We start from the raw sequence: 13,136 nt of genomic DNA, 5'->3' as shown, positions 1-13,136 counted from the left end.
GGACACATGCTGCTGGGTCTGAGAATTTTCGGTTTCTGTGGTTGCATGTAAAATACCGAACTTGTCCTTTAACATCTTGTTTACAGACTTCATAATATTTCCACACAAATAACTTTTTGGAAAATGATTGCAATGCAGTTTGCGTGCAAGTTCGGAACAGACATCGGCCAACATAAAATAAAAACAAAAAAATGGTTCTGATTGATGGCAGGTTGATTGATGCATCTCTTAAGTAATTTTACCTGTGTACAAGTAATTACAAAACAGTAACTTTGTTTTTGTATGTTATTCTTAAACATACATCCATGAATCATTTATAAAACAATTTAATCTGATATCCTCAGATCTCTTGCGTCTTTGAGTTTTTGGGATGATGTGGAATTATTTATATTTATAAAACGGTTAGTTCCAATCCTTGATTCTGATTGGTCAATAGCTGTGCTTTATTCACGATAAAACACGGCTATGACCGCTTCACCCAACGGTTCTATGTATCACTACACAACACCCCTAGCAACCACTCTTAGCAACTTAAACAGATGTTTCATCTCATTGATATTGCTCATTTAAAGCTAGAGCAGAGCATTGTGAGAGATCGAGTAAGCGAGTGTACCTGCATTTACAGTAGACGTAGCATTTTCCTTCAGGTCAGTCCTATATTCATAATAAAAAAATGCGTTTGAATGTCCGCTGCATATTTTGTCCTTTTAACAGTCATGGGGTTTTCCGTGCATAACGTTAGTCATCTGTCAGTTGCGTCTGTCTTCTCCGTGATCACAAGTTCGAGTCCTTTCAAAAGCCTTCTCTACAGACTCACTCACTCACTCACTCACTCATAAAGACAGTCTTTGCCGCCATCTATTGGCGAAATAATATATGTAACTTCTGTTGCTGTTCACGTTCCGGGACTATTTTTTCCAGCGGAAGGCAGGCTTTTAGTGATTTTACTTCATGAAAGTTGCATAGATACATATTTTTCGGCTTTAATATTTTTATTGTGTGGCAACCGTTTTATAAAAGCAATAAGGTACTCGAGGCAAGTGCTGTATCGTGAATAAGTAACGGCTGAAGGGGTTGCAGGCACTCCGCTTCGCGTCGTGCCTAACAACGCCCTCCAGCCGTTACTTATTCACGATACAGCACAGCCTCTCGTACCTTATTGCTTACATATATATTATTTTAGTGTTCAGACTTTTGGATCCCATTGTATGTATGTGAAAAAATATGTTATAAATACCTACACATGGTAATAAATATTAAAAATAGTCAAAGAAATTAAATGAATATCCCATTTGGATATTCATTTCTTTGACTATTTTTAATTTAAGTGAATATCCCATTTTAAATATGTTTTACCATGTCTAGGTATTTATAACATATTTTTTCATATACATACAGTGGGATCCAAAAGTCTGAAGTCTAAAATAACAATAAATACATTTTATTTTAAAATAGTCACGCAGATGTTTACACTGACAGTAATTTGTATATATGCTACACTGTTAAAATCTCTAAGGCAGGGGTCTCAAACTCGCGGCCCGCGGGCCATTTGCGGCCCGCGGGGTGATATTTTGTGGCCCCCTACTTGACATTAAAGTTTAATGTTAGTGCGGCCCGTCGTTGCGTGTGCCGCGAAAAAAAAAAAAAAAAATGTATCCCTTATGAGCTACCATAGATAGTCTCGTGACAGCTTACGGAGGGTTTGTTGTCAATAGTTGTCATAGACAACCGCGAAGTACAAACATACTGCGCCTGGAAAAAATGAGCGCGTCGCTTTAATTATGAGCGCGCTTGCCGCGCGCCTACATTTGAAATTACGAACTTGAGCGCGCAAAATATGTGAGCGCGATAGGGCCCGTTCACATATCGCGTCTTTTGCGCGCTCAAGTTCATTATTTCAAATGGAGGCGCGCGGTTTGCGCGCTCATAATGGAAGCGACGCGGTCGCGGTGCGACGCGCTCGTTTTTTCCAGGCGCGTCCGCGCCGCATCGAGATAAAAACATCTCAACTTTTCAGAATGCCGCAAGCGCACCATAAGCGCACAGTAGGTCACGTGACAAGAACCAACCGGAGCGCAACCGCCCTAGCGTTTTGAAAAAAAAGAATGCGGCGCGCCCAGCGTTTTCTACGCGTTTTTAGGCGCGATATGTGAACGGGCCCATATGTGAACGGCCCCTTGGCGAACTACCACCAATCAGGCCACGAGCTACTGGCAGCTCGCGAGCGACGTGTTGGAGAGAGACCCTGCTCTAAAACAATGTGAGAATAATCACTTTGAGCTTGTAATATGTGTCCAACAGGTTCATAAGAAGGTTTGCTTTGATTGGTGCAGTCAGTAATTTGAGACACTATACAAAGAATTCAATAAGACGGGCAGACATGACTGCAAATATTTGTATTTCAAAAGCAATAATTGTTTTTCTAAGTATAATAAAAGGAAATGTGCCTTCCAAAAAAAACATTCAATATCATTAATGTGTTGTATAAAGAAAATAAAAAGGACATAAGCAAATATAAATATCACAAATATGTGTTAAAGACAAATAAAGTTTGTAAAATGAACTTCAACTGTCAGAAGGACAGCTCATGAAGAACCAATCATGTACAGAAAGGAATGTTCAAATTCAGAGGAACTGTTCAGAAGAAACGTTAATAAATATTGAGAAGATTGGATCAGTTGTGCTCCTTTTTTGGAATACTTGAATACTATTTTTTTGTGGAATACTTGATGCGGCCCAGCCTGACCCAGACTCTACCTCTAGCGGCCCCCAGTTAATTTGAGTTTGAGACCCCTGCTCTAAGGTCTGTTGTGTAGCAGTACAACGAACAGAATATCAGATAAATGAAAGGTAAATGATACATCAAGCTACGCGATATATCCATAGAGGATATATCGTTGTGTGACGTGATGAAGGGATCTTTATTTCAGAATGCTTGAGTCACGTGTTTCCGGGTTACAACAGCACTTCCGGCTTCTCTCCTGTATCAGTTATTTAAAATATATCAATGTGAGGGTTCGTTAAAGGGTTCACAGGTAGGTTTTTTTTTAAATGGCGTATTGTATGTATGACTTTTAGTTAAACTGAACCATTAAAAACAGCTAATAGTCTCGGTAAACATCAGTATCCAGTGTTATTTACTATCATTTCACGCTTGCTAACACTTTAGCCACCTCGCTAACGTTAAATATTGGCGCTTTACGTGTTAGGCTCTGTCTCAAAACATAGTGTGCTGACTACCTAGACAGTATTTTGCGCATCAAAAGTCGTGCTTTTGTAAATAAAACGATTGGTCCCTATAGAGAGAGCAACAATAGGCAGTCAGCTGACCGTTGAATACAATTGCAGGTGTCTTGAGCTGAATGCATAACATTAAGAGAGTTTTCAGATAATTCGACTTTATAAGAGCTTCAGATGGACAAAAATAGATGTTTATCTCCTTTTGCCATTCAGTTATGTAAATCAAGGATTTTTTTTTTTGGTTGAAAGAAACTGTATCTCTACTTATGGATATTTTCTTATTGCAGCTCAAATAAGCATAACAGGGAGGCTTTAGTAACATGGAGACAGAGGAAGTAGCAGCTGAGGCACCCGCAGAACCAACAGCCGAAGTAAAAGATGCAAATACAGAGGAAAACAAAGAACCTGTACCCACCGAACCAACATCCGAAGCAAAAGATGCAAATACAGAGGAAAATAAAGAACCTGTTCCTGCAGAACCAACATCCGAAGGAAAAGATGCAAATACAGAGGAAAATAAAGAACCTGTTCCTGCAGAACCAACATCCGAAGGAAAAGATGCAAATACAGAGGAAAATAAAGAACCTGTTCCTGCAGAACCAACATCCGAAGGAAAAGATGCAAATACAGAGGAAAACAAAGAAACTGTACCTGCCGAACCAACATCCGAAGGAAAAGATGCAAATACAGAGGAAAACAAAGAACCTGTTCCTGGAGAACCAACATCCGAAGGAAAAGATGCAAATACAGAGGAAAACAAAGAACCTACGACAAGCACAGACATTCAGGACCATGTCACAGAGGAAGCTGTACCTGAAATAGAAGGTGAATCTTCCAAAGATGTCGACAAGCCTCCTTGTGACTGGCTGGAGCCACTCGAAGAAGACTGTGAGGACTTTGATTCCCAGAGCGTCGATGGAGAAATAGAGAGCCTTGCTGGTAGCGAGTGGAGTGGGAGTGTAGTTAGTGTTTTGAAAACTGCTGGAGAAAGAGGTGGCAGAGGTGGTGGGTATGTACATGACCTGCATTCTTCCCCATTAAACGCATCAAACTTTTATTTATTAAAATGCCTTTCATCTTATGCATTACATTGTTTGAGCTAAAACAGATGTGTGATTTTTCTTTTTCATCTAGGAGACCTAGACGGAGAACACAGTTAGAGATCGATGAAGGTTGGGAAGATTGTCCGCCATTAGGGAAAGGATGGAAACGCAAGCAGGTTTTTCGTCGGTCAGGCAACAGTGAAGGACGCAGTGATACATACTATATAAGGTATATTTAAAACAGTTTGTTTAATATGTAACAGATACAATCTGAATAATGAGACTTTCATTTTGAATCACTGTTTATTTTTTCCCCCTTTCAGTCCAAGAGGTCACAAAGTAAGAAGTAGGGTTGAGCTTATGAAACATATAAACGATTCTGTGGACCTCACAAATTTTGATTTTAAAACGGGCCAATTTCTTGGTGACGGCCCTCGAAGAAGAAAGGTGAGGAGATGTTCAGAATGATCTTTTAATTGTTTAGTCACCTTTATTTATTTAGAATATACAATACCGATCGTTTCAAAGCAGTTTCACAGTAATAAAAGGGAAAATGACTGAATCAATGATCCAAACTTAATCAAATATGAGACAAATTCAAATTCTGTTTTTAAAGTAGGACAGTAAAATCGATTAATCGTATCTAACATAAAAGTCTGTGTTTACATAATATATGTGCATGTTTTTATATATTATATATATTTCTGTGTTTGTGTCTGTGTATATACTTGTACACACACACACACTCACACATGCGCATTGCGCATGTATGTGTATTTATAATATAATATATATATATATATTACAGTATATAAAATGTGTGTATACAGTATACTCAGACAGATTTATATACATATATTGTGTAAACACAGACTTTTATGATAGATGCATTTAATCATGATTAATCAATTTTACATCCCTATTGTAAGCAGCTTTAGAGAGACAATTGTGTCATTATTCAAAATGTGTAAAGTTCATCAATTATAATACGAGTTCAGTTATAAGCAGCTCTACAGAAGACAGTATTGTCATTATTCACCTCGAGTTAGTGTTGATTCAGTTCAGTTCTATGACAGTGTCGATGTTGCAAAATGCATTAATTATAAAACAAATTTGATTCCGGTACCCATAGAAAAGGAGAGTGGATTCTCCTATGGCACACCATGGTGGCTCTTCTACACCCGGTTTTCCAAATGAATTGACGAATGCAGGTGGCACGGCCTGCAGTCCAGGGTCTTCAGCAAGTCTCAGCTGTGGTACTGTTCCAAAGTTGAGCACAAATTCCACCCAAAAGGCTGCGAATACTGTGACCCCACCGAAATGCAGTACCTTTACTGGTCCTGGGACAAATACCACTTTACCAAATGCTGCCGCTCGCCCTCCTGTTGATCTGGCTGGATTTGCTCCAAATCCAACTGTTCCTCCCTTGGCTGGTTCGGTGTCTGCAGATATGCCAATCAATGGCACCGGTGGAGCTCGACAAAGTTTGTTTGGGTAGGCAGTGCCTTTTCTTTTTCTTACACTGTAGCAAACATGTCAAAAACAGTGGTGTGAATGTCTTTCTTCATGTCACTCTCATTTTGTTTGTACTCAGCATCTGCCTGAGATGTAATAAAACCTTTACTTTTGAAGAGGGACAAACTATGTGCCAGAACTGCAGGCAAGAGGTTAACGCATGTAAGTCGAAAGTATTTTTAGCATTACATTCAGTTTTGTGAGTACAGGTTATTAATCAGCTTTATCGTAATAACAGAAGTGTATTTTTTGGCTATTGCTGTTCCTTTGGTGATCATGTTTTCTGTTGTTTTAGCAATAGCGAGACGCAGAAAACCCTACAAAAAGGTATGTATGGGGGGGGGGGTTGTGTTATGTAATCAGGGCTTGACATTAACACTCGCCAGGTGTGGATGGATTTCAGCAGTGGCGTGTAACGCAGTCACTCCTACTAGCCACCTTAGTGGTAATAAACTAAATGTATTTATAATATAGCCTAAATAATGTTTTAAAAGTGTTGTCAAAAGTATAGATTTTTCGATGCATATGGATATTGAAATATATCTGAAATGCTTCCAATACTCATTTTCCGCAGAATACACGTGTACGATACCAGCTGCGCTTTCTCGCTCTCTCATCTCTCCGACAGCGAATTGAGACACAAACCCGCCTCCCCTCACTCACTCGTTTCATTTACTCCGGATAAATATTGTTGGTGTGTTTCAGGGCTTGAATTTTAGCATGGGATTGTGTGTATTGTGCAGAATGTGTCAGGTCTTAAATTGACAGCAGCCTAATATACATGCAGCCAAATTATGAGATAAAATTTAAAATATCTATAGTTTTTCCCCACGGTATCGATGTCAAAATTGTGGCCAGCGAAAATGCTGAATGGCTTGTAACTTTGGAAAACCACTACCCACAGTGGTTAATGTCAAGCCCTGTATGTAGTGTATTGCATTACAAATATAAAGACATTTATTTGTGGGTTTTGTTTTGTGTTTAGTGGAATCCATGTGGCCGATGCCGAGCATGCCAAACTGCAGTGGACTGTGGAAAATGTGTTAGTTGCCGAAATGGTCGACTACGCCTACGACTTAATATCCACTCTCGGAAAGTGGTTAAATGTCGAAAACGGAAGTGTTTGCACCCCATCCGTAAGGACAAGGGTGTAAAGGTACAGTGGTTAAAATCTGAATATTATTATCTTTTTTTCTTTTCTTTTTTCAGTGGGCAGATGTTATGTCTAAAATTGTGTAAGAATATAATCTACAATTGTTACCCAGAAGGTATTTGGACCCTTGGCCACACATGCAATGTATGAATGCCATCGGATTGGATAACAAAATAAACAGAGTAATAGCAGAATAATTATTTATTCCTAGTTTTGGCAAAGATGAATTTTCAAGATGAGATGATGAACAAGAAACAATGTTCAAGAAACAAGAAACAATGTTTTGAAAAGAAACCTTTCAAAGATGAACAAGAAACAATGTTGAAAACAGTTTTTCCACATTTTTGTGGAAAATGTGATTTAAAAAAATTAGTATTATTTTATGAAAGTTAAAAAACATAATTTATTTGAAATGGAAATCCTTACTATCACTTTTGATCGATTTAATGCATCCTTGCTGAATACAAATATTAATCTCTTACAAAATACATCTTACTGGCCCCAAACTTTTGAATGGTAGTGTAAATAAGGATTTACCTTTTTTGTCTAATAATTAAATATGTCACTTAAGTACCCATTTTTATCTAATCCACAGATATCAGAGGTGCAGTTCTCAAAAACTGCTGGATCACTCAGCACAGCTTCATATATTTCAAAAGTGAGGGCGAAAAAAACATTTTTGTTTCACAGTTCACTATTAATTCATTAAGCTTGTAAAAGCATTAATCGTTAATTATTTTTTCAGCCCTCAGTCTCAGAGGAATTTGAGGACTCACAGGTAACAGTCTTCTAAATAATCTGTCAGAAGTTATCTGAGGGATTGCTGTAAAACAACTATATCTAAATGTTGTTTTCCTGTGAGCAGAGTTCCTATCTGCAGTACAGTGACTCAGAGGATCTGTCTATGTTCTTTGGGGGTAATGATGGTGACAATGGTCTGGATGAGGTAGAGTTCTAGTTACACTGCATTATTACACTGCAGTAGCATTATCCAAGTGCCTTGATCACAGATATGGACATGATTTGAAGAGAAAAACAAAGTTTTTTGTTCCCCCACCCTCATGTCGTAAAACTTTCATTCATCTTCGGAACACAAATGAAGATCTTTTTGATTAAATCTGAGAGCTTTTTGGACTCTCCATTGACAGTCTACGCAACTACTACTATGAAGCTTCAAAAAGTTCATAAAGAGATTGCAAAACTAATCCATATGAATTGAGCGGTTTAGTCCAAATTTTCTGAAGAGACACGATCACTTTATATGATGATTGAATTTAGGCTTTTATTCACATATAAAAAATAAACGGAAGCTCAAGCATGTTCGCTTGGCTCGTAACCAGTGAGGTTCATTCTCGTGTTGCGCAACACGTTTGAGCTTCCAAGAACCAATGAGATTTGTTCTTGTGCGTCAAACAGCTGATCAGTGTTTATGTGAATAAAAGGCTAAATTCAATCTGTTTATCATATAAAGTGATCGAGTCTCTTCAGAAAATTTGGACTAAACCGCTCAATTCATATGGATTAGTTTTACGATCTCTTTTTGAAGTGTCAGTTGCGTAGCTGTCAATGGAGGGACAGAAAGCTCTCAGATTTCATCAAAAAGACATTTGTGTTCCGAAGATGAACGAAAGTCTTACGGTTTTAGAACGATATGAGGGCGAGTAAATGACAGAATTAAAATTTTTGGGTGAACTATCCCTTTAAACTGCAAATATTTAATACAGTCAGATGTAATTAGAGACTTAAAATAATGTCCTTAATACTTTTCAAATATTTTTATCACTTGATTTCCAGATGGGTGTTCCTAAGGTGCGTCGCCGTTCCTGCGGGAAGTGTAAAGGCTGCGTTCGCCGTACAGACTGTGGAAGCTGTGATTTTTGCATGGACAAGCCCAAGTTCGGAGGCAGAAATAAAAAAAGACAGAAATGCCGTCTACGACAGTGCCAAAGAGAGGCTATGGTGGGCTTCCAAAATATTCTTTTCATTGTATTATGTATCTTTATTTATTTTAGTTTTCACCTTTTTATATGAATTAGAATATTGTTGTATGGGTTATTATTGTACTTTTAGTTGTCTACTAGATTTAGAATTATTGTCATTTAATAATAATTTATGATAACATTATATTACAGTCATATGTAATAAAAAAAAAAAGTAAAATGACCATTTTGAACTGATTCATGGTCAATGACTTTTATAATCTGTTTCTAACCTTTTAATGATCAAAATTTTTAAATACTTCAGTTTGAAAGGAACCAAGTACTGTTACTTGTCATAAAGATATGTTCACTAAAAGAATCATTAAGAAACTGGAATTGTTTAGTGGAATGAGAACAGTTAAATCCCTTATGCTTCTTTGCTGTTATTACTTGTATGTTATATTTACTTGTATGTTATGTTTCTCATTTAGGAGCTTTGTTTATTTTTCCTTCTGGTTGGCTAAAAGTTATTGTGTTGCTGATTATTGCGTAAGACTTTTTACACAAGAAATGACAATCATGTAAATTGTGTTGTGCTCTACAGAAGCATTTGCTGCCCATGGATGAGGCGGAGATGTTGTTTGCTCAGGGCTGGGTTACCCGCGGTAGGCCACGTTACACGTATGGACGCGGTAGACCCAGGTCCAAAAAGTTGTGGGATTTCGAGGTTTCAGATAATGAGGCTGAACAGTATGTGCCAAAGGCTTCCTCGGGTGCTGGCCGGATGGTAAATACAGACAGGCTCCTCCAGCCAAATTACAATGGAAAGGTATCCCAGTGGAGTCCTTAAAGCATTATCGCTTATTCCTGTTAGCTTCCAGTAACTTTCTTCTGGTTTTTTTTTTAGGCTTACGTTTATACTGATGTTCCAAACAGTCATATGATGAACAACATCCCACTCTACAATCCACAAAGAATTGAGGTATGTTCTCTGCATGAAAATCAATATAATATCCATATAACATTAATCAAGTCATGATGATTCCAAAAAAACGAATCCCAGAGAAGATTTACCTAGAGACGGAAATAAGCTTATTTGGTTGCCAGAATCATTTTTTATTATTATTATTGTTTGAATAGTCCTATATAAATATGTTTGTATCTCATCATCCCCTATCTTTTGAGAAGATGAGAAGCCCTCAGCTGCACGCAGGACGGGCGGAGATGATCAAAGAAAATGGGCTTCAAGGCAGTGTCATCAGTAGCAGAGCCTTTCTGTCTGTGGTAAGCTTCTTATGCATCTCTCTTAAGCTTAAACAAATAAAAACAAACAAAAAACAAAGATCAGCACATGGGAAATAAACCTAGTAAGTTGCATAGCCATACACTTCTGATATTGTTCCCACACAGAGAGGAAAAAACAAGCAGACTCAGTGACTTCTTTGAAGCTGAATGAGTTGGCAGTGTTTCAATAATTACATTGATTTTGGGTTGTCTTGACAAAGTTTTCTGAGAAAACAAGACTGAAATGCATAATGCATGGCCTTTAGATTAGTGTCTTTACATTCATTTTTACTAGTATTATTTAATTTATGTATATGAATAATAATTAAATATAATAAATATTTGAAAAATATATAAAAATGTAACTGTTTTCAGCAAGGATACAATGTATTGATCAAAAGTGACAGTAAAGACATTTATACGGTTACAAAACATTTCCATTTCAAATAAATGCTGTTCTTTTAAACTTTCTATTCAAAGAATCCACAACAAAATGTTTCATGGTTTTCACAAAAATATTAAGCAGCGCAACCATTTCTTGAGCAGCAACTCCGAATATTAGAATGATTTCTGAAGGATCGTGTGACACTGAAGACTGGAGTAATGATGCTGAAAATTCGGCTTTGCATCACAGGAGTAAATTACATTTTAAAATATATTACAATTGAAAACAGTTATTTTAAACTTAAATAATATTTCAAAAATATTACTGCATTTAATGTATTTTTGATAAATAAATTTAGTTAAAAAACACGTTCCAGTACACGTTGTCGATCGATTCACTGCTTGCCTTGTTCGCTTGTTCTGATTAACCAGCTTTATTTGCATTTCCCATATATGTATAGAGACCAGAGGTCCTTTCTGCAGCTAGATGGAATACTGCAGCAATTCCACCAGGCTGTGCTGTGGAGAGTTTGAGGGAAGGAAATCGATCACAGGGTTCGGCAGGTCAGGAACCATGTCAAGAAGAGCAATATGAGGGCGAGTCTTGTCCATCGGTAAGGAGCTATTTTATGGATATTGTCTGAATCCCATAATATGGAAGTCATTGTGGTAACAGTGATTATGTACATCTGCCTTTGCAGATCACTCAGATATTCAGCATGGCAGACAGTGACCCCACCATCCAAGGCATCGACATCAATCATGAACTGATGCCGCTCCTGAAATCTCTTCGTAGCATGGTGCTTCCCGTCCTCTGGTTCTGCGTTGTGGTGGAAGGGCCTCGGTTACAGCTGATGCAGTGCTCCAAGCGCTCCACTATGGCAGACACCATAGTTCATATTGAGCCCAGTTTCCACTACCACATCAGCGTCCAGGGACAACCCCTGCTGCCCACCCACAAACTCTACGACAGCCACCCGTCTCGTCTCACCACAACAGAAGAGGTTGTTGCCCTCCTCGAGGAGCTGGAAAGGTACTCTGTCTGCCAGGGCTCGGGGCACAAAGATTCAGCAAAAGCGCCAGAGCCTGTGCTTCCCGAGCGGGCGGCTACCTGTGACTTCCTCATTTTCCCAGAGGCAGAATGCTGTGAAAAATGCAAAACTCCACAAAAGGTATAGAGAGACTATTCAGCACATGGAGATTGGTATTTAAGTAATACATCTCTTATTCCAGCCCACATGCTAGATTAGATTTCTCCCTACTCTAATGTAAAAATATTAGAGCACCGTTTTGATTTGTTTTCTCAAAGAGATGCCACCATTACATTGACTGCTGAATTAATTTTTGGTTACTTTAATCCACAAATCGTGACTGACATTACTTCCCACATTATTGAGTGACCACTAAACATAAAGATGTTTTTTGACCCTAGAGAATGTGACACACATTTTGGTACCCGCTCTGGCTAAGGATGCACATTGAATCCTGGTCATATAAATAGAGGCAGTGAATGGGGATGTTTTACACAATTAAACCTTGATCAGTTTAACTGTACATCTTGCCTTGCACTAAAGCTATAATAGTGCTTCACATCCATTTAGGTTTAATTCCTCACACCAATGATATCCGTACATGTTTGAATGCTTATGTACTTCTCAGGGGGGATTTTTCAGAATGCATTAATCATGTGGAAGATCCATGTTTGTTAAAAGATTTAATATTTGCTGTATGATATGGGGTGAGGCTGCTCTCTTGTTTTGGATTGACAATTTTGTACATAGTGCAAGTGGTGGCAGAGAAATGAAATCAAATATAGTGAGAATGTTTTTATAAACATGTCTTTTGCTTTCCAGAATTTCTGTTTTCTTTATTATAAAACACTCTGGATTTGTTTGTATGTGCTTTCATATGAATAATCTGAATTCCGTTTATTTAATAAATCATATTATCTGTTGGATAACTGTCATTATGTGCTCGTTATATACATATCACCATACTTTCTCAGTTAATCAGTAAATGTTGTTTTACAAGTTTCCTAAAACCTTGTTTATATATGCAAATGAGGCATTATCTAATTAATAAATTCACTCATTTGCATACATTTAAAGAACAGAAAACTGAACATTAAATAAAGCCAGGTTAAAATTTTTTGTTGTAGAGTTAAAAGTTTTCACAGAGAGGATTTTGGTCTGAAAGTCAATTTTCACGTTTCTAGGAATTAAATATTATAAATAAGTGTGCAATGATATATGAACAAACCCCTTGTTAAAAAAACTAAAAAACAACAACTTCTGAATAAAACAGAGTTTGGGGTAAATGCTACTGAAGATTTCTGGCTTGGTCTATTATAAAATACATTTTGAGGAAACAAGATATGCATTGTAGTTGAAATCTAAAAAAACAATGGTTTTGCCTGTAATGTCTTATTTTAATGAGGCCTCACTCAGTAACAACTTAAATGCTATACTTTAAAAAAAGCATCACTGATGTTGGATTAAATAAAAGTCTCTTTAACATACGTTGCAGCATCCACACGTACATTTTCTCCTGCGGTATCACGGATCAAATATGCAATACACACGTGCGCTACAGGGGGCG

General features: G+C 37.6%; 1 protein-coding gene across 3 annotated transcripts; it reads left to right on the top strand.

Annotated features, from left to right (window-relative positions):
• The first annotated feature begins 2,959 nt into the window (after window positions 1-2,959).
• mbd1b (methyl-CpG binding domain protein 1b) lies at window positions 2,960-12,498 on the top strand. 3 transcript variants are annotated; one of them, XM_056251469.1, is made up of 17 exons: window positions 2,960-3,035; window positions 3,528-4,249; window positions 4,375-4,512; window positions 4,607-4,730; window positions 5,416-5,777; window positions 5,878-5,960; window positions 6,094-6,125; window positions 6,784-6,954; window positions 7,547-7,609; window positions 7,697-7,729; window positions 7,817-7,897; window positions 8,746-8,910; window positions 9,475-9,657; window positions 9,778-9,852; window positions 10,059-10,154; window positions 11,000-11,152; window positions 11,240-12,498. In XM_056251469.1, exons 2-17 carry the CDS (start codon window positions 3,561-3,563, stop codon window positions 11,714-11,716), a joined length of 2,925 nt encoding a protein of 974 aa, XP_056107444.1. In that variant the 5' UTR covers window positions 2,960-3,035; window positions 3,528-3,560; the 3' UTR covers window positions 11,717-12,498. The 3 variants fall into 3 exon arrangements, with proteins under 3 accessions (XP_056107444.1, XP_056107445.1, XP_056107443.1); XM_056251468.1 differs by having other exon boundaries at window positions 2,967-3,035; window positions 9,475-9,699; XM_056251470.1 differs by lacking the exons at window positions 7,547-7,609; window positions 7,697-7,729; window positions 7,817-7,897 and having other exon boundaries at window positions 9,475-9,699.
• Window positions 12,499-13,136: the final 638 nt, after the last annotated feature.

Source organism: Rhinichthys klamathensis, unplaced genomic scaffold, assembly GCF_029890125.1.
Source record: "Rhinichthys klamathensis goyatoka isolate OS25496 unplaced genomic scaffold, OSU_Roscu_1.1 h1tg000082l_1, whole genome shotgun sequence".
Lineage (NCBI taxonomy): Eukaryota > Metazoa > Chordata > Actinopteri > Cypriniformes > Leuciscidae > Rhinichthys > Rhinichthys klamathensis.
Note: the sequence above shows the minus strand (reverse complement) of the source record. Positions and strands in the feature narration are given on the sequence as shown.

Excerpts from the sequence above, each read along its gene's own strand:
- mbd1b (XM_056251468.1), top strand. The coding sequence starts at position 3,561 with ATGGAGACAGAGGAAGTAGCAGCTGAGGCACCCGCAGAACCAACAGCC. Across the intron at positions 9,853-10,058 it reads ACAATCCACAAAGAATTGAG|ATGAGAAGCCCTCAGCTGCA; the intron begins GTATGTTCTCTG and ends TCTTTTGAGAAG. Across the intron at positions 10,155-10,999 it reads GCAGAGCCTTTCTGTCTGTG|AGACCAGAGGTCCTTTCTGC; the intron begins GTAAGCTTCTTA and ends ATATATGTATAG.